The 20,342-nt window shown below is 61.3% G+C and overlaps 1 protein-coding gene across 2 annotated transcripts; it reads right to left on the bottom strand.

Annotated features, from left to right (window-relative positions):
• Positions 1 to 1,897: 1,897 nt before the first annotated feature.
• MED24 (mediator complex subunit 24) lies at positions 1,898 to 19,687 on the bottom strand. 2 transcript variants are annotated; one of them, XM_048317696.1, is made up of 25 exons: positions 19,286 to 19,687; positions 16,919 to 17,001; positions 16,373 to 16,411; positions 14,923 to 14,996; positions 13,646 to 13,869; positions 13,045 to 13,156; positions 12,395 to 12,545; positions 12,066 to 12,179; positions 11,402 to 11,449; positions 11,143 to 11,225; positions 10,724 to 10,810; positions 10,315 to 10,426; positions 9,629 to 9,771; positions 8,911 to 8,948; positions 8,210 to 8,292; positions 6,827 to 7,005; positions 6,624 to 6,723; positions 6,128 to 6,303; positions 5,364 to 5,628; positions 5,014 to 5,195; positions 4,649 to 4,742; positions 4,202 to 4,301; positions 2,655 to 2,732; positions 2,334 to 2,482; positions 1,898 to 2,223 (listed from the first exon to the last, which is right to left on the bottom strand). In XM_048317696.1, exons 1-25 carry the CDS (start codon positions 19,413 to 19,415, stop codon positions 2,107 to 2,109), a joined length of 2,961 nt encoding a protein of 986 aa, XP_048173653.1. In that variant the 5' UTR covers positions 19,416 to 19,687; the 3' UTR covers positions 1,898 to 2,106. The 2 variants fall into 2 exon arrangements, with proteins under 2 accessions (XP_048173653.1, XP_048173662.1); XM_048317705.1 differs by lacking the exon at positions 19,286 to 19,687 and adding an exon at positions 18,363 to 18,468.
• Between the last annotated feature and the right edge of the window lie 655 nt (positions 19,688 to 20,342).

Here is a 20,342-nt window from a genome sequence, read left to right as displayed (position 1 = left end):
CTCCGGAAGCCGCCTGCGCTGGCAGCGCCCGCTGAGGGCACCGGCACCATGCCCAGAGCTGGTTTGTGGGCTCATCCTTGGGCTGGTGGCACCGGGGGTCCCTAACCACCCTTCTGCTGCTGCTGTCACACAGGGAAGCTGCCCCAGAGCTGCCCAGGGATGTGCCCAGGGCCCTCGCAGAGCTGTCACGGTGGGAGGAGGCGTTCAGCAGTGAGGAAGGCAGAGTGGATGGACAAAGGGGCAGCCCCGATGTGGCTGAGTAATGTCAGAAGACCCCTGGGCATCTTCCCTGCCCCAGAAAGCCCCTAAGGGCACCCCCAGCCTCTCCCCAATGGGTGTTTGCCCACCCTGGGCTGTCCCAGCTTCACCAGTCCCATTTCCTGCCACTGGGCCCACGCTCACATCCCATGACCACCAGCATCCCTCACCACACTCATCCCAGCCACACAGGGACAGAGCCCAGTGCTGGGGGTGCCAGGGCTCACAGTTTCCTGCCTCCCCGCAACTTCCAGCCCTGGGAAGGGGCTGGCACAGGCAGGAACCCCACGGTCGCAAACTGCCAGGGGGAAGCCCTCGCCCAGGGGCATTTGGCTGCACACACTCCACGGGCAGCAGCTCCCTCCCTCCCCCGCCTCACGGGTGCTTACAGAAAACCCCCTTCTCCCGCTCCAGCCCCTTCCTGTAAGGGGAAGCGCCAGTGCCAACGCCAGGCACGGGGCTGCCTCGGCAAATATTGACAGAGCCGGGAAGGCCACAAGCGCCCGGTCCTGCTCTTTGCTCCGGGCTAACGGTAAAGGGCCGCCCCTGGACAAGCAGAGGTGCCCGGGCAGGTCGGTGCCAGCTCAGGGAGGGATTCACGCAGCTGTCAGGTCCGGTGAGGCCATCCCAACCCATCCCGGTGCGTGCCACGGCTCCGTTATCTGCCCCACCCAGCCCCGCAGCTGCTCCCGGCTGACCCCGGATTGCGACCAGGGGCTGGAGCCCTGGGAGCAGCGGGAAGGGGGAAGATGCTCTGTGTGAAGGCCAAGGACCAGCAACACGCACAGCTACCCCAAGTGCATTGGGGTCTCTCCCTCCGGCAAAGCCTGGGAGCTGCCAGGAGCTGAGCTCATCCCGGGATCAGATGGGGTCAGCCTGGCCCTGAGTCACCGTCCCTGCTGCCTCTTCCTCGGCCAGCACTGACCCAACCCCTGCGGCATTGCGCCAGGATCCCTCTGAGCCTCATCTCCCCTTGGAGCCCCCAAACAGGGCTGGGAACCCCACTGGTGCCAAGGGGGCAGAGGCACAGCCCAGCCCCGGGAGTGGGATCAGTCACAGCGCCCTGAGGGAAGGGCTGGGGCCCGCTGGCCCCGCTTTCCCCTTTCTTGTGAGTCAACACCAGTGGAAGGAGCAGAGGTGCAGCGGCCCTGGCCCTGCCATCCCCTCGGGGACAGGAGTTGGTGACAGCGCCGGGAGGATTCACTGCTGGAGCAGTTGACAGGGTGTGGGGACAGTCCCAGAGGAGCCTGTCCCAGCACGAAGCCAGTGTGGTGCTGGCGAGGCCACAGTTACTCACCCACTGCCAGTGCCGTGCTCACCGCGGACGGAACTCACGGGGAGGAATTCCAAGAGCTCACACTCATGGGAAGGAATTCCAACAAAAACTCACACTCACTGGGAGGAATTCCCAACAAGACCCCGCTTGTGGCTGACAGCACAGCAGGGAAGCATCCCTGCCCTACCCACGGCAGCACCCGCTCCCGGCCGGAGCACCACGGGCAGCCCACCACCCACTCTGAGGTCCGGGACAGGGATCCCCCCCTGCCCAGCACAGGACTTGGCTGCTGGCTCCCCATCACCCCCAGAATCGAGGGGTTTTGGGGAGTCCCAGGACCCCAACCACAGATGAGGCAAAAGCTGGTTCTACAAAAGGATTGACTTATAGAATAAAAAAAAATAGGGGGTGTTTCAGTCTCAAAGGTGCCATGAGGCAGAGCAAGGAGACAGCTCCGTGTGCCGAGGGAGCAGCCTCCAGCAGCTGCACTGACAGAGGCCGTCCCAGCCATCCAGATGATCAGTGAGATCCCAGGGATCCTCAAGGATCCCCCCTGGCCGGAGCAGCCCCGCTCACAGCGCAGCAATGGCCTTGGCGGCGACGCGGCGGCCCAGGGGCAGGCTGAGGTCAGTGATGGCCAGGACGATTTTGGGACTGGACATGGTGGACACCTTCACCAGCTCTGAAACCTGCCCAGGGACAGAGAAGAAGCACAGGTGAGTGTCAGCAGGACCCTGGGATGTGCCCATCCCACGGGACCCTGGTGCACCCCCAGGCGTGTCACAGCCACTGGACCCACCATGGTGAAGGGCATGAACTGGAGGATGCTCCCACGGCTGCCCTGCTCCAGGCACTCCACACACTCCTCCATGAACCACTGGACAAACTGGGTGTGGGTGCCGGCTGTCTTGGCCCCCAGGATGGAAGAGATGAGCAGGAAGAGGTTTGCTGTGGGGACAGAGAGAGATCAACAGCCAGGTTACACAGAGAGAGATCAACAGTCAGGTCACACAGAGATCGATCAACAGTCAGGTCACTTCTGGGAGGCCAGGGGTGGCCTGAACTTCCCACTGGTGTCCCAGTGGTTGGATGTGACCCCACAGACCCATCCCCACCTTACCCAGCACCCGGTTCAGCGGGTCCCTCATGCTGACGGTGTGGAGCTGGGAGGCAGAGAGTGAGCTGCTCATGGAGCGATCTGTGGGCAGGAGCAGAGAGTCAGGAACAGCCTCATGGCCCCTTTGGTCAAGCCAATGTGCCCACCCCAGCCAGCTCTGGCCACTCGAGGTCACCCAGCTCTAGGAGGGGCTTTGCCATGAGGCAACCCTGTCGTGCAGAAGAGGTTTAGGCCCCCCGTACCCAACAGTCTGTGCCAATGGGGCACCCCAGAAACACAGCACAGATGGTCTCTGCCCTGTCCCTGTCCCCTCTGCCAGCCCACACGGAGCCCTAATGGGTTCCCCACACTGCTTTTGGGGTGTGATTCGTGGTGTCACGAACGGGAGCAGAGGAGAACAGCAGCAACACACAAGTTACACATCCTGTGTGAGAGCCAGATGTTCAACAGCTGCACAGCAGCCCTCCCATCTCACTGTCAGGGCGCAATCCAGCTATCAGCGCTGAGGCACGTCCAAATCTAGCAGCAAATCCTGGGACAGACCAGGAGGATTGAGCTGACCCCAGCTGTGAAGTGCTGCTGGGCGCTCCTGTGGAAGAACTGGGTCAGGTCCGCTCCAACGGGATGAGAATCCCCTTGGGAAGGCTCTTGTGCACCCCATGGCCCACAGCCCCTGCCCAAATCTGCAGGATCCACCTTGTGCTGCTCTGAGGATGCTCACCAAAAAAAGAAAGCCCTCCCACACTTTTCTCATGGAATCACATGAGTTACGTGGTGGCTGCAGGAAGCGGCATTTCCACATCACTGCAGCAAATAGCCCAAAAAAGTCCTGAATGTCACTGGGAAGAGGTGGGACTGCTGCCTCAGGAGGTAAAAGAAGATAAGTGAAATAAAGGGAAAAGCCCATATTTCGACAGTAATGAAACCAACTGAAACCGAAGGTCAATGGATGTGTCGAAAACTAATATATAGAGTAATTTGGGATAAGGAGAGAAACAACCTGGGAATGTCCTGACTCACTGCCCAGGAGTGTGGACAATGCATGTGGGAGCTGTGACAGCACCCACTGGGTAGGACGTGGACCCCTTCCAGCAAGTCCCGCCGGAGCTGCCGCAACCCGTGACACTGCAGGGACACGGATGTGACCGGCGGGGCCTCATCCGCTCCACTCCAGCCTTGTTAACAGCAGTGGAATGTCAGGATTTGGCCCCAGACACCAGGAATGTCACCTCCAGCTGTGGTCCCATGCGGGGTGGCTGGAGGGACACAAAGCCCCCCCCTGAGCCCCTTGGGTGTGGGGTGCTGGGCTGGGGGGCACTGGCACGAAGGGAAGGTTTAACCTCACCCTTTTAAGTTGTTCTGATCAGAAAAATAAAGAAATTGGCCTTCCGCAAATGAAAAAACTCCAAGATAACTCAAAAACCACTTGAGAGCTCTAAATCCTCACCCGGCTGGTTTGGGAAGGGAAGGGTTTTTATGCAAATACACATTTCACACCCAAAAGGGACAGCGAGGCAGGGGAGCCGTCCCCCCTCCCCTCGTGCACTTACTGGGGCTGGAGAGGATGTTGGAATCCTCCTCATTGGAGCTGAGCAGCCGCATGAGCTTGGAGGGCTGTGTGTCATCCAGGGGGAACAGGCTGATGTAATCCTGGGGGGACAGGGGGGTCAGCCCCACCAGCCCTTCACCCTGCACGGGGGTGGTGACCCACCCTGGGCTCTGCACAGCCCCACGGCCCAGGATCTGATCTCTGTTCACCCAGAGCACCCCAGCCTGGGTGGGGCCAGACACATACTGACCAGCTCATTACAGCCCCTTGCCCAGAAAACAGAAGGGAGAATCCTGGATTTTAAGGTTGGAAGGTCTCAGAGAGCCCAGAGAAGCTGGGCAGGGAGTCTGGCTTCACCCACCCACTCCTGTCACCCTCACCTCCCCCAACCACTGCTGCTTTTGGGCACAGAGAGCCCTCAGCCAGCCCCTGCTCCACCCAGACACACCTCGATGTCCTCCCGGTGCCTCTTCTTCTGCCGGGCCGAGGCCTGGCCCTTGTTGTGGGAGGAGTAGGAGCTCAGGGCACACCACACAGAGAGCCTGGGGACAGAGCAGGGACACAGCCAGGTGCTGCCAGCCCATCTGAGGACAGGGTGTGAGCAGGGGGAGTGGCAGAGCCCAGAGAGTGAGCTGGGATGGGACACAACAGGTCCCTTCTCAGAGCGGGGACAGCAGGGAATGGGGACCAGAGTGGGAACTGTTGGAGCCAGAGTGGGATTTGGGCAGCTGGACCCTCATCCCAGCACAGATCACTCCCCCATCTCCCCAAACAGGCCTTGAGGAGACAGTCTCCATGGGTCTGGGGTCTTACTTGGCCAGGGCCTTCCCGGGGGGGTCCATGAGGGTGTGCCACTTGGAGGAGTCTGTCAGCAGGTTGGGCAGGATGTGGCCCAGCAGTGTCAGCGTCAGCTGCTGCATGTCCAGGCAGAAGATGGCATAGAGCAGCTCCACGGCCCTCAGCGTGTGCTCCTTCCGCGTCTCCTTCAGCAGCTCCTGCACGGCAGGGGGGGAGAGGTGGGCCTGCTCCACTCCCCTCCAGTGCCAAAACTGTCCCAGCGCCCAGCCCAGGGACACCCAGGACACTGGGAACACAAACTAGACCCACCAGTCCTGGCCTCAGCACCCCGCCCAGCACTGGGGGTCCCTCTTGCCCCCTCGTACCTTGACCAGGTTGTTGCAGAACCAGTAGACCCCTCCCATGTGCAGCAGGGTGTCGAAGATATGGATGGAGCGGCTGTCGACCCAGCCCTTCTCCAGCACTTTGGTGAACACACCGGTCAGCACCTCCTTGATGGGCTTCTTGGGGGGCAGAAGATTCCAGTAGGGAATGGTGTCCATGCCAGTGGAAGGGAATTTGATCTGCGTGGCCGTTTGCTGCAGGACGTCTGCACACATGTGCTCCAGGATGGAGCTCATGATCACCACGCTGAGGAGGAGAGACAGCGTCAGGGGGCACTGGGAAGGGACAGTGGGGCAGAGAAGGGCACGGCACCGGGAAGTTGGAGCTGGGCAGGAGATGGCACAGCACCAAGAAATGGAAACAGGAGATGACACAGCACTGGGAAGTGGAAGCAGGGCAGGAGATGACATGGCACTGGGAAGCAGAAACAGGGAAGATAGCATGGCACTGGGAAGAGGAAGAAGGGCAGGAGACAACATCACTGGAAAGTGGAATCAGGGCAGGAGATGACATGGCACTGGGAAGCAGAAACAGGGAAGATGGCATGGCACTGGGAAGAGGAAGAAGGGCAGGAGATGACATGAGATCAGGAAGTGGAATCAGGGCAGGAGGCCATGGCACTGGGAGGCAGAAGCAGGGCAGGAGATGGCACAGCATCAGGAAGTGGAAAAGGGGAAGCAGGGCAGGAGATGTGGTTCTGGGAAGTGGCAGCAGGGCAAGAACAGGCCCGTGTCCCCAAGCTCACCGCTCGTTGTAGAACTGGAGCGTGTTCTCTCCGTACAGGGGGGTGGCGAGCTGCCGGATCATCTGCAGGGACTTCTCCCGCTCATCCAGGCCCAGCATGCGGACATGAGCCACCAGCCAGGCCACAGCACACACCGCCATGCTGCACACCTTCCCCTTGATGTTGTCCGTGATTTTCTAGGAGAGCAGACAGAGCAGAAGATGAGCACAGCCAGGTGGACGCGCAGCCAGCACCTCCCAGGGCTGTGGGTCCCGACTGCAGGGTCCAAGCCCTTCTCTCCTCCATGGGTGACACTGTCCCTGCCAGTCCCATTGCCACCCACAGGACAGTTTGGAGCAGGAATGAGGGGCTGGAGCCACATCAGATGCCCACTCAAAAGTCACAGCAAGCTCCGAGGTGGCTGTCAGAGAGATCACAGCAGGAGAACAGGGTACCCCACAGCTTCTGGAGTCTTGGCCCCGCCTCAGTACACAGCACAGTCCCCCACCAGCCCCACCTGGATCGACTCAAAGGTGAGGACTCCATTCTCCCAGGCGTTGAGGATCTCCAGGATGGCGGCTGAGATGCTCAGACACACCTCGTGCCACTTCATCTGCCTGTTGGGGGCAGATGGGGATTCAGGCACAGCTATGGGGCAGGGGAGCTGGGCTGGGGGTCCCTCCCAGGCATGGCAGGGTAGGCACATGGGTGGGCTCTTACACCAGCTTCATCTCAGAGGAGTTGTTGAGAAGGGCAACCAGGGACTCCACCTTGGTGGAATCCGGGCGGAAGCAGGGGTGATCGGGGTTGAGGATCTTCCCCTCCTCGGGCATGCAGGTCAGCATCCAGGTCTCGAAGAAGGGCACCTCACCCGGAGGGTTGGAATCTGACAGGATCACCTGGAAAGGAACCGGCACGGGGTCTGCATGCTGCAGGGACCCTGCTGGGGACCCCCACCCTGGGGCCTGACCCCCACCCTGCGGTCTGTCCCCACCCGGGGGTGCTCATGGCCGTGGGAACAGCGCCGCCCTGTGGCCTGGAGGGAGAGACAGGCACTGGTCTGCCTCCAGTAAGGCACTGGTCAGCCCCCAGTAAGGCACTGGTTTCCCATCTGCGGGCTGTGGTTTCCCCCAATACCAGGGGCCTCCCCAGCAGAACACAGCCCAGCTCAGAGGAGAGATGCCAGGCCAGCTGCGAGTGTGGCCACGGGGTCACCGCATCCTGCTCAAACACGTCCCTTGTCCCCCCGTCCCATCAAGCCCCTCACAGGGTCCCCAGGGCTGGGGTTGCACAGCCCAGCTGGGAGGGTCCTGTGGGGGCCATGAGCTGGGAACCCCACACGTCACTTCCTCCCCTCAGCCTGTGTCACCCAGGGGACACTATTTTTGTCCAAAAAAAGTTTTGCACATCTGTTCAGCAGCAGCTGGGCAGGAAAGCCACTGGGCTGGGAGAGGGGGATGAGATCTCATTGGACAGCCCTGGGCACATCCGTCCCTGCCTGGTCCCCCCTCCCTGCTCCCAGGGCTGGCTGGGCAGGACCCCTCTCTCCCCCCCTTCTCCGCATTCCCAGTGTTTCGGTATCGTTTCGCCTCCAAACACACACAGATGTCGAAACCTGGAAAATTTTCATGCAACCAAAGTGCTGCTTCCTGAGCAGGGCTGAGTTCCTCCTTGGATGAGGGAGGGCTGCCTGGCCGTGTGACCCCCCACCTAACCAGTGCCAGACTGGAGGGGCAAACTGGGAGGAGCCTGGTGAGCTCCACGGCTGTTGGAAACAGCATTCCCATTGATCCCACTGCCCATCAATGCAGCACAGCCCAAGTCCTCAGGGAGGCGACAGCCAGTCCCACTCCATCACCTGGCACCCACAGAGCTCCAGGGAGAGATTTCCAGGTGGCAGGCGCTGGGTGCTGTGCCCTGGCCTGTGGAGTGGCTGCAGGGACAGTGGGGACACTGGCAGGCTGGCCACTAGAGGAGGCTGAAAGGCTGCAGCAGCGCAGGGGCTGAGCTGGCAGGGTGAGAGCCCCTCGGAGGACACAGCCCCATCCTTCCCTCCCTCACAGGATCCAGTCCCATCCTCTCATCCCCTCGGAGGATCCTTACCTCTGAGCCATAGGTCTGGGCCACATGGCACAGCATGAGGAAGGAGATGTCAAAGAGCAGAGCCCGGACTGGGCCACTCTTGGCTGAGGGAGGAGAAATAAAGACCTTGAGGCTCTCTGGCCTCGGCAGGGCGAGGGAGGCAGAACCCCACGAGCGCGGGGGCCGAGGCCCTGCTTCCCCCACACAGCTTTTCTAACCCCCACAGTGCTTCTGTGAGAACAAGGGGATGTGCCAAGTGCCTCCCCCCACCTCATCTGCCTCTGCTTGAGCCCTCAGAGCAGCTCCAGCCTCCCTCTGGGCAGCCCCAGCCCAAGCGGGGCCCCCCTTGCCATGGAAGGTCAGAGCACTCTGCAAGTTTCATCACACAGAGTCAGAGTCCTTATCTGGGCTGTGCTGACACATCACCCCTTCCAGGGAGGGAGCCAAGGGGCCCCCGGGCTCAGCTGGGGAGAGGGAGCCCTTGGGAACACCCCACATTTGGGATGGACACGCACACGAAGGCAGCACGTCTCCAGGAGCCCAGATCCCTGCTGGCACATGGCCCCCTCCCTGCCAGCACCCCCACAGCCTGGCACAGCTCAGCTTGCTCTGGCACCACAGCCAGTCCCAGTTTAATCCAGCCAGGCCCCAGAACATCCTAGCACAGGCAGCAGGGGGGGCACAGCTCCAATCACCCCATGCACAGACGCACACACACTTACAGATTTCTCCGGTGATTTGCTTGGTGAATTCATTCAGCCTGGAGGGGCAGAGAGTGGCAGCAAAGCATCATCAGTCCAACCAGACAATTCCCAACCCCGAGACGAGCAGAGGGCTGCCTGGCCTGCAGAACCCCCCCAGACTCCATCCCAGCACAGAGGGGCAGGAGACGTGAGGCCTGGCTCTGCGGACACCCTCCAGCACTGCAGGGACAAGTCACCTCCTCCCTGTGTCCACTCCCTGTGGCCACTCAGGTCTGGCCACGCTGCTCATCCCACACCAAGGGCTCTCCCCAGAGCCAGCTCTGTGGACGTTTCGGAGCAGAGACCCCCAAACAGGCCCCCCCATGCACCCTGAGGCTGGTGTGGGTCAAGTCACCTCAGGGGAGCCCATCACACAGCCCCACGTGTGTGCTGGTGTGTGTGCACCAAGCAGGACACATGTGTCTGGGGACAGCAGGGACACACAGCCCTGGGTCTGGGGCTCTGCCATGGCCTTCAGTTCTCTGAACACCCCTAGACCAACCTGGCTCCAATTCTTTGCCCTGTTCACGCAAAGAAAAGGTGCTGTGGGGTGCAGCCTCCCTGAGATCCCAGCCCACCCCAGGGCTCCACAGGGGCAGAGGCACATCCAGTCCTGTCTAAGGGGCAGTTTAGGGGGCTGCCTGCTCCCCCCAGTCCCCTGGTCACCAGTCACAGTGCCATGCAAGCGGACACTCACTTGACGAACTTCCGAGCGAAGGATTTCAGCTTCCCAGTGGCCGCTGCCGCTGCCAGCAGCAAGTCCAGGCTCTTCCCAGACAGCATGTGACCCAGGACCCCCAGGAGGCCCTCAGGGGACTTGGAGTGATCTGCATCCATGGTCTACAAGCAAAAAAGTAAGAGGAAAGAGAAGTCATGGGGAATGTGTGCTACAGAGCAGCCACAAACTCCAGCTTTTGGGGCACAGAGTTGATCAGCTGCAAAAGACCTTGAGGAGCAGGGACCTGCTGGATTTGGGAGAGGTGGGATGGAGACCTCTGAGCCCCTGCCATCAGCAGGAAAACATCCCTTGTCACTCAGCAGCAGCAAAACCACCAGAGTACACAAGGACGTGGGGAGTCTCCAGGGAACAGGGGAGATGCACACAGGAAGCAGCGGGATGGGCAGAGCTGGCGGGGCTCAGGCTGCTGGCACTGATGACATGCCACCTGACAGCTCCTCCAGCTTCCTGGGAAGGAGGAGGGGAGCTCCTAATCTCCACAATGGAGCAGCAAGGCTCCTGTGTTTTCTCCACTACTCCCCCCCAGGGCAGGGGGAGATCTGGCACCTCCCAACTGCCCTGGCTGCCTGGTAGACTGATGCTGCTGGTCAGGGGCTCCAGGGCTGAGCCCAGCCAGCCCAGCACAGCTGCAGAAGGGGACTCACCTTCAGGATGTTGGTGACAGTGGGCTCAGCCCTCAGGATGAGCCCCGGGTTTGGCTGGATGTTGGCGTTCTCGGCCGATTTCAGGGACGGAGAATTTTCCTTGTCTGCCGCCCTGGGGGACCCCAAAGAAGGGCCAGTGTGTAGGAATCCATCACCTGCCTCCCTCTCTCCACCACTGGCAGCCCCAAGGGACAGCCACTGCCCCAGGCCACCACCAGCTGCCTCTCTGAGGGGACAGACTCTGCCTGTACCCAACCTGTCCCAAAAGCAGCAGCCCAACCCTCCAGGCCGCCACGTCCCAATTGCAGTCCCCCAGTGTCAGCACAGCTGCTCCCTCATGCTCCCCCCCCCAAAACCAGGTGCTCCAACCCCACTTCTGGGGGTTTCCCAGACTTTGGTGTGGCTGTACCGTTTGTCGATGAGGTTGTTCATGTTGGCCTCAGAGAGCAGACCCTGCTTGCTGCACTCCTGCAGGAGCAGGCTCATGCAGTTGCAGCTGGAAGAGAGAGGAGAGCTGTAGCCCCAAGGAGAGCATTCCTGCCACCCCAGACAGTGCCACAGGGCAGGGGGACTCCTGAGCTGCCCTCCTGGCCCTGTCCCACCCCTCTGAGGGTGCTGCAGGGTCCAGAGCAGCTCTGGGTGTCACATGTGACTCAGATGTCACACACTCACTGCTTCACTCATGTGGCAGCAGCAAGGCCTCAGGAAGAAGAAAAGGGATCAGAAACTAACCCAGCCCTGCCAGGAGCTGCCCCAGCACCCTGCAGCGGGGACAGGGTGGTTGTGGCATGTGGCCACGTGGCAGCTCTGGCCATGGTGAACACTCACTTGCAGCGCTGGTCAGCTTTGTCGAGCAGAGGGGTCAACTTCAGCAGGAACTCGAAGGCACAGTTCACGTCCTCAGTGAAATCCTGGCAAACACAAAGCCAGGCACTCAGCTCACCATGCTGCTGGCACAGGCCCACCCTCCCTGCCCCCACCTGCTCTGTTAGGGAAGGTTCTTGGGACAGGGACCATTTCCCCGTGCAGGCCAGGCACAGCACCACCGTGACACACACAGGCCCCACAGATGGCCCTCCAGACTCACCTTGTCCCCCTGGGGATACTTCTTGAGTTTAACCAGCACTTGGGGCATCTGAAAGACACAGGGCACAGAGTGACATCAGGGCAGTCCCCATTCCACAGCTGGGACCCCCCAGCAGCACCAGCCCACACCAACACAGCTGCACACAGCTGCTCTCCCAGCCCCAGGAAAGGAGCATTTCTGGAGCAGTGTGTGCACCCAGGGGATTTTGTGCCCCTGTTCCCCTCGGCAGTGTCCTTCCACCATCACCTGGAGCCACATTTCCCCCACAACACCTCAGGAAAACCCACTCTGCCAAACAAAGTGAGGCTGGGCTGAAAGGAGGCCCCTGGACTCCTGCTCAGTGGGTGACAGGAGGGCTGGGGTGGGCTCAGGTGGGATGGACCCCAAGGGGCACATTGTGGGGAGTGGAGGCACCCTGAGGAGCACATGGTGAGCTGTGGGGGGCATACTGTGGGGTGTGGGACACCTTAAGGGGCACATTTTGGGGTGGGGGGGCACCCCAAGGGGCACATTTTGGCGTGGGGGGGGCACCCCAAGGGGCACACTGTGGGTGAAGGGCACACTGCAAGAGAGAAGGACTGATTGCTCTGGCAGAGCTCAGGGCTCAGCAGGAGCCAGACGTGCAGGAAAAGGGCAGGGACTCGGGGCTGCAGCTGGGCCCTACCTTCAGGAAGGTGAAAGCTGTCCACTTGAGCTCCTCCGTGCCCTCGGGACACTCGATGAGGCCCACAAAACAGGCTTTCCAGATCTCCAGCACAAAGAGCGGGGAGGGGATGCGCTGTGGGGCACACACACAAGCCCTCCCAGTGCTGGGCTGGCAGCAAAGCACATCCCCCCACCACAGCCAAACCCTGAACCCCTGCAGAGGTGTTGATGGGCTTCCACTGCTCCCTTGGACCAGGACCAGCACAAGGAGACACATGGCATGGAGCTGTGGCCAGGCCCCACAGCCCCAGGCTGCCTGAGCAAGAGAACACGCTGTCACTTCTGTACCTGCATCCTCTTCACCATCATCAGCTGCTCCACCAGTGGCTGGGTCTCTCCCGTGAGGTTCATGGTGCCCTCCAGCAGCACCACAGCGTGCACAGTGGGGAAGCCTGTCTTGTTCAGCTGCTCCGAGTGGACTGAGAGCATGGTGGGGATGCTGGGTGGGAAAGGACAGCCCAGGGTCACTGGAGCCCTGAAGGGACAGATTCCTGCTCCTCCTGTCCCACTCCCATTCCCTGGCCAAGCCTCTGACCTTTGCTGCCCTGGGGCAGGACACTGGAACACCTGTGCCTGGGAGTTCCAAGGCACAGCCAAGCCCTCAGGCCCTGGGAGCAATTCCAGGGGGATCCAGAGCAGGAACAGCAGCTCTGGTGTGGCCAGAGTAGCTGAGGGATGGTAAAGGGTCCCAGGGTCACCAGAGGAGCAACCCCTGGGTAAGACTCTTCTGCAACAAGTCACCACTAGCCCTGACCCCTCTCCACTGGGAAGCCCCTGCTGGATCAGGGATCTGAGCTGGGAAGGGACAGGGAAGCCGGGAGCCAGTGTGGAGGGAGGCAGGAGGCTCTCAGCCCTCAGAGCAGGGAGTCTGGGGGACTCAGAGTGGGGCTCAGACCCATTTTGCCCCTCAAGCCCACGGGGCAGCAGAACACAGCCACCTCTTGATGAGGGAGACGCAGTCATCAGCCTGGCTCCGCAGTGGGGAGCTGCCAAGGTTGTTCAGGTTCTCCCCCAGCTTGACGAGGGACTGCTCCACGGTGCTCCAGGAGGCTGGGAAGGGAAGGCAGGGATTCAGCGAGGGGACAGTGGCACACGGGGAAGCCAGGCAGGCCAACTCCAAGGCCTACAGCAGCAGAGGGGCTGAAGAGGCTGGGGGTCCCTCCTGGTGATGCAGCCCCAACCCGGGGGTCTGTGTGCCCCCAGCAGCTCCCATCCCAAGCCCAGCCTGGCACAGCCCCCTGGCCAGACACAGGCACAGATGAAGGCGTGGGGCTGTGCCAGGCTGTCGGAGCACAGGGCTTGCCACGCGCCCAGAACAGCTCACACAGCCTTCACATTAATTCTGCTCCTCTTCCAAGGGCAGCACGGAGGGGAGGGGGCAGAGGGTGGCACAGAGCCAGGGAGGAGACGGTTACAGCAACAGGGCTGGAAGATGGATAGGCTTGGAGCCGCAGGGACAATGCGGCAGGAGCCGGGCAGGGGGAAGGGAGAGGTGGCAGTGACATCTCCCCAGGGCCAGCGCGCGGGGCAGGGACGTACACGTCTCCTCCAGCTTGGCGATGTGGATCAGGGCACGGTTCTTGGTGCTGCTGAGCACCTTCTCCAGCCGCTCCAGGCACATCTTCAGCTGGTTCTCCGCCGCCGCCTGCTCCAGTGGCTCCTTCACCTTCTCGGCGTAGAAGGCAGCGCAGCGCAGGAGCCAGGTGAGGGCACTCAGCAGCGCCCGGCACAGGCTGATGCACTCCTCGGCTTTGCCGTGGCAGCTGGGACAGGAGAGAAGCGGGAATATCCTCACTGTGTGTGGGGAAACTGAGGCACAGACACAGGGTAGGCTGGGGAACCCAAAACCAGGTCCCGCGCTTCCAGCCCACTCCTCTGCTGCAGATCCCAGCCTGCTCATCCCACCAGTGTTCCCGCTGTGCCAGGGGGAAGGAGACATCCCCACCCCCCGCCATGCAGCCTCCTCGCTGGCCACTCCACTACAGGGAAACTTTCCAAGCTTTTAATCAAATTATCTTGCTAAGAGAGGCTCAGCATCGATCAGTACACTGCGAGAGGTGAACGCTTTCCCCTCCTGATGCACAAATCATTGGGGCCAGAAGTTTTGATCAAATTAAGCAGAGGATCAGAGCAGGCAGGAGCGGATTAAGGGCCGGCTCTGCAGTTGGCCAGCGACAGCTCCTTGTCAACATCTGCCACTGATGCATATTCATTGCTGCTGCTTCATTTCATCTCATTGAAGAGCCTTCCTCATCCTCCCTGCCGCATGCTCTCACCTCCCAGAAGAGGCTGTCAGGGGTTAACAGGAAGATTTCTGAGCTTTCTAAAAAAGTTTTTGTGGCCTGAGTTGTCTGGACTCCCCTGGGTCCTGCAACACCAGCGGAAGAGCATAAAGGAAAAAAACAAGGCAGCGCCTGGGGCAGCACAGGCAGGACCAGACTGGGACACACAGCCAGGGCCTGGGAAGGTGCAGAGGGAAAGGAAACGGAGACCCTCGGACCATGGGTCTTACACCCACCCCACCCCATCTACCTGAGCTGGGCAGGAAAACAATGGTGAGGTTTATCCCAGAATAGGGGGGGGTTTCCTGCAGCTTCCCACAAAGCTGGTGGGGTTTGGATTCCTTCTTCTGTCCCTGTGCTGCCACTCACAAGGCAGCAACTTGAGAATGGACACAGAGCTGGCGGGGGAACCTGCCTTCCTCTGCCACGGTGAGTATCCTGGGATCAGACAGGACCCCCAGGCTCCGCTGACTCCTGGTTCTGCCCATGGCACAGCCAGGGCAGAGATGGCAGCGCTGGAACGTCACACAGTACCTGAGGCGGTCACAGAACATGTCCATGATCTCCAAGAGCGACTGGACACACAAGTCCCGGGAGAAGTCATCGAACTAGAGCAGGGGAACACAGAGAGACTTCAGATGGGGGCTGCTCCGGCAGCTCCCGAAACAAGCTCAAGCCCTTCCTCCAGGGCCGGGCCAGGCGCTGCGGCCACAGGACACTCCCCCTGGCAGCTGCCCAGAAGCCACTTGAATGAGAAGTAGGTCAGGACTGTCTGTCGGCCAGGTCGTGCCCTCCCGGGGTGGTGAGAGGCGGTGGGGCCGCGGCAGCAGGGCCGGGGCTGCGTTTTCTCTGCAGCCTCCGGCCGGGGCTGCGCTGCCCTGGCGCGGCAGTGGTGGCCGGACGCCAGCCCCCTGCCCACCCCCGGCTCGGTGGGGCTGGCAGCGCCAACAGCCCGGCTGGCCGCGGGGCTGGGGGCGGGAGGCAGCAGAAGCGCGGCCCCCCCGCCTCCTCCCAGAGCAGATGGGGAGCCCCGCCGGGCCGGAGCTTGCCCGCAGCTCCGCGCTGGGCCCACGCTGTGCTGAAGGAGGAAGGCTCGGCTGTCAAGGTCAGCGCTGTGCCCGCCCCTCCGAACGGGCAGCGACGCGGCACCGGGTAACAGCAACGAGCCCGAGCCCTTCGGAGCAGAGCTGGGGTGGGCTCTGCTTTACCCTCCCCTGGGAGCGCATCCTTCCCCCCCGGATCGGCACCGGGCCCGCTGGAGGGGTCCCCACCTCGCCAGGGCTTCACGGCACAACTCCGAGCTCAGCCTGCAATCCCCCAAAATTTTCAACGCTGACTGCCAGCGGCGTTCTCCTCCCACCCCCATAACGACAACGAGGTGGAGGAAGAGAAACCATTCTCCCTGAAATCATTCCTCCTTTGGTCACCCTGAGTAGGGGGCCTGAGGTCAGCCTGACAAGGAAGGGAGTGGGGGGTCTGTCACAGCCTGTGAGGGGCTTCCCAACACCAAGCAGAGGCAGCCATGGAGGGCTTGTCCCCATGGAAGCAGCACAGGGACACCAAGCACCCGTGGGAAGCCACAGCTGAGCATGGTGTGTGGCTGCAGCTGCATGGCCCAGGCCCTGGCAGCTCCTCCACGGCCAGCTCCGATCTCCACAGCGCTGCCAGCACCGCTGACCGCGGCAGGATGTGGTTTCCAGCGGTTGGGATGGGGTTACACGCAGGGCAGGAGCCTGCCAGGCCCCTCAGGGCAGAGGGACCAGGCATTCACACCCCCAAAACCCACTGGGACCTACGGCAGCCCATCCCCAGGGGGACACAGAAAGGCTCGGGTGCTAATCCGCGCCGGCTGCCCGCTGCTGACTCAGCCCAGGACATCGCTTTCCACTTGACCTACGTTTGGTGGGAGCTGTGGGGAGGGAAAGGGATTCGTGGGGTTGTGGGTAAGGAGCAAAACCTCTGAGAGCACCTGCCAGAGCCGTACCTTGCTGATGGCCGTCAGCACCGTGGAATAAGACACCATCTACAACAGAGAAAGCCAAAACAAGCGCGGTGTCACAGGGGCTATGTGCCAGCACCGTGCTCGTTGCTGAGGAACGGCAAGGTCAGGGCACGGCCCCGCTGCCTGTCACCGCAGACGGGGCTGGGGCCGGGGCGCTGACCCGGCACAAATCCAAACAGACATTTTTAGGTGATCACTGATGTGTTTCACACAAACTTCAGGCGATATTAAATGCCGGGATATGAAAGCGTGGAGCTCACAGCGAGTGCAGAGACTCTCGGGGGGCAGAATTCCCACCCCGGGCAATGGCGGAGGCTATTTATGGAAACATCCCTGCCCAGGGCACGCGCTGAGCCCTTCACTGCCTGCCCCGGCCCAGGAGAGGCTCACATGGGGATTTGGGGTGCCTGCCCAGCCCCAGAGAGGCTCACATGGGGATTTGGGGTGCCTGCCCACCAACAACACCCCAGTAGCTTTGCCCTCACTGAGGCTGCAAGGTGACCCCCAGCAGCACCAGCAGGTCCTTACCTGGGAGCTGATGGCGTATTTCAGGTAGGACAAGATGAGTGGGTTTGGGGACGGCCCGATCATGGCCTGCTCCAGCAGAGCCTCTGCAAGGAAAGAGGGTCCCAGGTCAGCACATGGGGACACACAGACACACTGTTCTGCCCTCATCCCACAGGGAAGCAAAGTCCAACTGTACCAACCACAGCAACTCCACACCAGTGTTCTCCTAAATTCACTGAATCCCACAACTTTCTAATCCCTGACGGGCACAGGCCGGTGAATAATTCAGGCAGAGCACACAGCCTCCTGCTAACACTGCTCTCCCTGGGCACTCCAGCCCCAAAATTGCTGCTGCTGCTCTCCACATTCCCCTCCCTCCCACTTCTTGCCAGGAGGCTCCTGCAGCCTCCACCGAATGGCTTTTGCCTGGGCACTTGGGGCTGAGCTTGGGGCCACCAGTCCCCTGCACTGGGTGCAGCCCTGCCCGTCTGGCCCTCGGTGGCCCGAGGGGCTCTGCCCGTCCCATCTGCTCAGCCAAGCCTTTAATTGCCCATTTGAACCATGGCAGAGTGCAGGAAGCACCTCCCCGAGCAGGCCCCGGGCTGTGGCGTGGGCTGCAAGTAGGTCAGAGCACCCAGATGTAAAAGGGGGAGTAGCAGCCGGGTGGGAAGTTGTCGCCCCAAAGCCGAGGAGGAGGAGCCACCGCCGGATGCCGAGTGCAGGAGCAGGAGACTCCCTGGGTCTTGCTCCAAGGCTGAATCCTGGGCCAAGAGCGTCTGGGATGAGGACAGAAGGCTGGTGGCAGCCGTCCCCTCCCCAGCCCATCCCAGAGTGTCACCACGAGCCAGCCACATGCTGCTCCCCGCTGCAGACGTGTCAGCAGCGATCTGCCGGGCCCTGCCGTGATCCCAGCAGCTCGTGCCAGCTTTCCCTCCTTTGTACTTCCAAGCTGAAAGGCATGAGCTTGGGAAAGGACAGCTCCGGGGGCTGTGGTGAGGAAGGGAGCTGCTGTTCCAGCCATTGGGACCTCGGGAATGGGCTCTCCCTGTGTGCACACAATGCTCACAGTCGGGGCCGGCATCCTGCCCTTGTGGCTCCCAAAAGGAAAAGGGGACACGGCTCCTTCCCCTCCTGGCATAGGAGCTGCCCCCAACAAAGCCACTGAGCCCTAGCTAAATGTGGGCCAGGAGAAACCTGTTCCTGCAGAAATAAGAAAGAATTATCATCTCTGGCTCTGTTTTTGGGGATACACAGACAAGCCCATGCCAAGCATCCCACAGGCCTTGCTGCCAGCAGAGCAGGAGCCAGTGCCACCAGGGTGGGAACAGGCACCAGGGAGCCCCGGGGACCAGCTGGGCAGCAGCAGGACCAGCCCTTGAGCCAACCACCCCCACCCCCAGCAAATAAATCCAGAGCAAATCCATCTCCCCATGGCCACAGCTCCACTTGGCCCCTCCAGCCTCACCTTGGAGAGGACAAATCCAGCTGGGGCAGCTCAGCAGTGGGGACAGGAGGTGACAAAAACCAGACACTGACAGAAAATCCACTGGGAGCATGGAGGGAGGGGAAAAACATCCACAGGGGAAAGATCCCCATACTCAGAGCAGTGAGAGCTGCTGCCTGTGTGGGGCTGGTTCCTTTAAAACCCCCTGGAGCAGCAACCCCCAGCTCTGTTTATTTATCCAGGGACTCACTGCATGGGGAAAATCCCAGCACCAAGTTTCTATAATTAGCAGGAGAGCCTGGCAAATCTTTAAACCAGTCCTAGCCTTTGGCAGGATTTGTGTGAAATGCCCTTGAGTTGGGCTGGGAAGCCAGGGTGGGAAGCAGCCTTGGGAGCAGCACCTGGCTCCTGTGCAATGCTAGAATCAGGAAATTGGGGAATCATTAAGGCTGGGAAGACCTCCAAGAGCATCTCACCACTAACCCAAGCCCCCAAGAGCCATATCCACATGGTGACTCCACCACAACCTGTTCCAACACATAACCACCCCTTCCATGAAGAAATTTCCCCTAATTTCCAACCTAATTCTCTCCTGGCTCAACTCAAAGCTGCTCCCCTTGTCCCAAAAGCCAGGCTGTGCTGACCCCTGAACCTTCCCATGGGGAAAAACGGAGGGAATGACCCCAAAACAGAGCCAGTGGGGTGGGAAAGGGGTGGGGGAACAGTCGGGAATGGGCTGAAGTGGTTGGGAATGGGCATTTTGGCGTGAAAAGTGGTGTGGGAAAGGGGGGGGGCCCAAAATGCAACAAAAACCCCCAAAACACCCCTGTCTGCACCCCAGAGAGGGGAACACTAGGGGAAACAACCCACTGCCCTCGTGGAGACCCCCAAAACACCGCTGTGTGCCCAGTAAAGAGGGGGAGCCCCCCCGCCTCCCCCCGGACCTGCCAGGTTGAGGATGTCCCAGGTGGCTCCGCGGGGGAAGAATCGCTTCATGTTTATGGCCCATTGATAGTCGCTCCAGCGCTCCTTCCAGGCCTGCAGGATGGCCTGCTTCAGGTTCACCACCTTCATGGTCCCCCTACGGACGGAGAGCTCAAGGCGAGCGGGACGGAGCCCTGACGCTGCCGGGCAAGGCAGAGCGGGCCGGGGAGCGCGGGTAGGCGGCCCAGCGGCTTCGGAGGGGCGCAGCTGGGGGTCCGCCCGCTCCCTGGGGCTGGGGGAGCTCGGAGCCGCCCCGGAGCCCCCCGGAGCCCCCCGAGGTCCGGTGCCCGCAGGTCCCGCCGGGTCCCGCCGTCTCCCACCGTGGCCCGGCGCCGCCCTCAGCGCCTGGGCACCGCCATGGCGGCACCTGTCAACAAACCGCACGCTGATTGGGCGGCGGGGCAGGGCGGGCACGGGGGGTGATGGGAATGGTAGTTCGGGGGGGAGAGGGCGGGCGGGGGAGGGAGTGAGTGTGCAAAGGGTGGGTGGAAACGGGGGCGAGTGTGCAAACACCGAGGTGAGAGTACAAGCACCGTGTGGGTGAGCAAACGGGGAAGAGTGGGCAAACACGGGGTGTGTTTGTGTTGAAACATGGGGGTGAGTGTGGAAATAGGACTCGACTGTGCAAACACCGGGGGTGAGTGTGCAAATAGGGTGAGTGTGCAAACACAGGGGGGGTGTGAAAATGACGGGTTGCAAACACGGAGGTGTGCAAACAGGGGTGGGTGTGCAAATAGTAGGGGTGTGAAAAGGTGGGGGGGGTACAAACATGGGGGGAGGGTGCAAACATGGTACGTGTGTGAAAATGAGGGGGCGTGCAAAAATAGGGTGAGTGTGAAAACAGGGGATGTACAAACACGCGGTGAGTGTAAAAATGTGGAATGTGCAAACAGGGTGCAAAGGGGTGAGTGTGTGAAGGCTTTGGGGTGGCAGCACGGGTGTCCCAGCACGGCCGTGTGCGTGTGCAAGTGTGTCGGTGTGTGCACACACGTGGCATTGTGTGTGCGTGCACAGATG

This window comes from Corvus hawaiiensis, chromosome 1, assembly GCF_020740725.1.
Source record: "Corvus hawaiiensis isolate bCorHaw1 chromosome 1, bCorHaw1.pri.cur, whole genome shotgun sequence".
NCBI lineage: Eukaryota > Metazoa > Chordata > Aves > Passeriformes > Corvidae > Corvus > Corvus hawaiiensis.
This window is presented reverse-complemented; position numbering and strand designations above follow the sequence as displayed.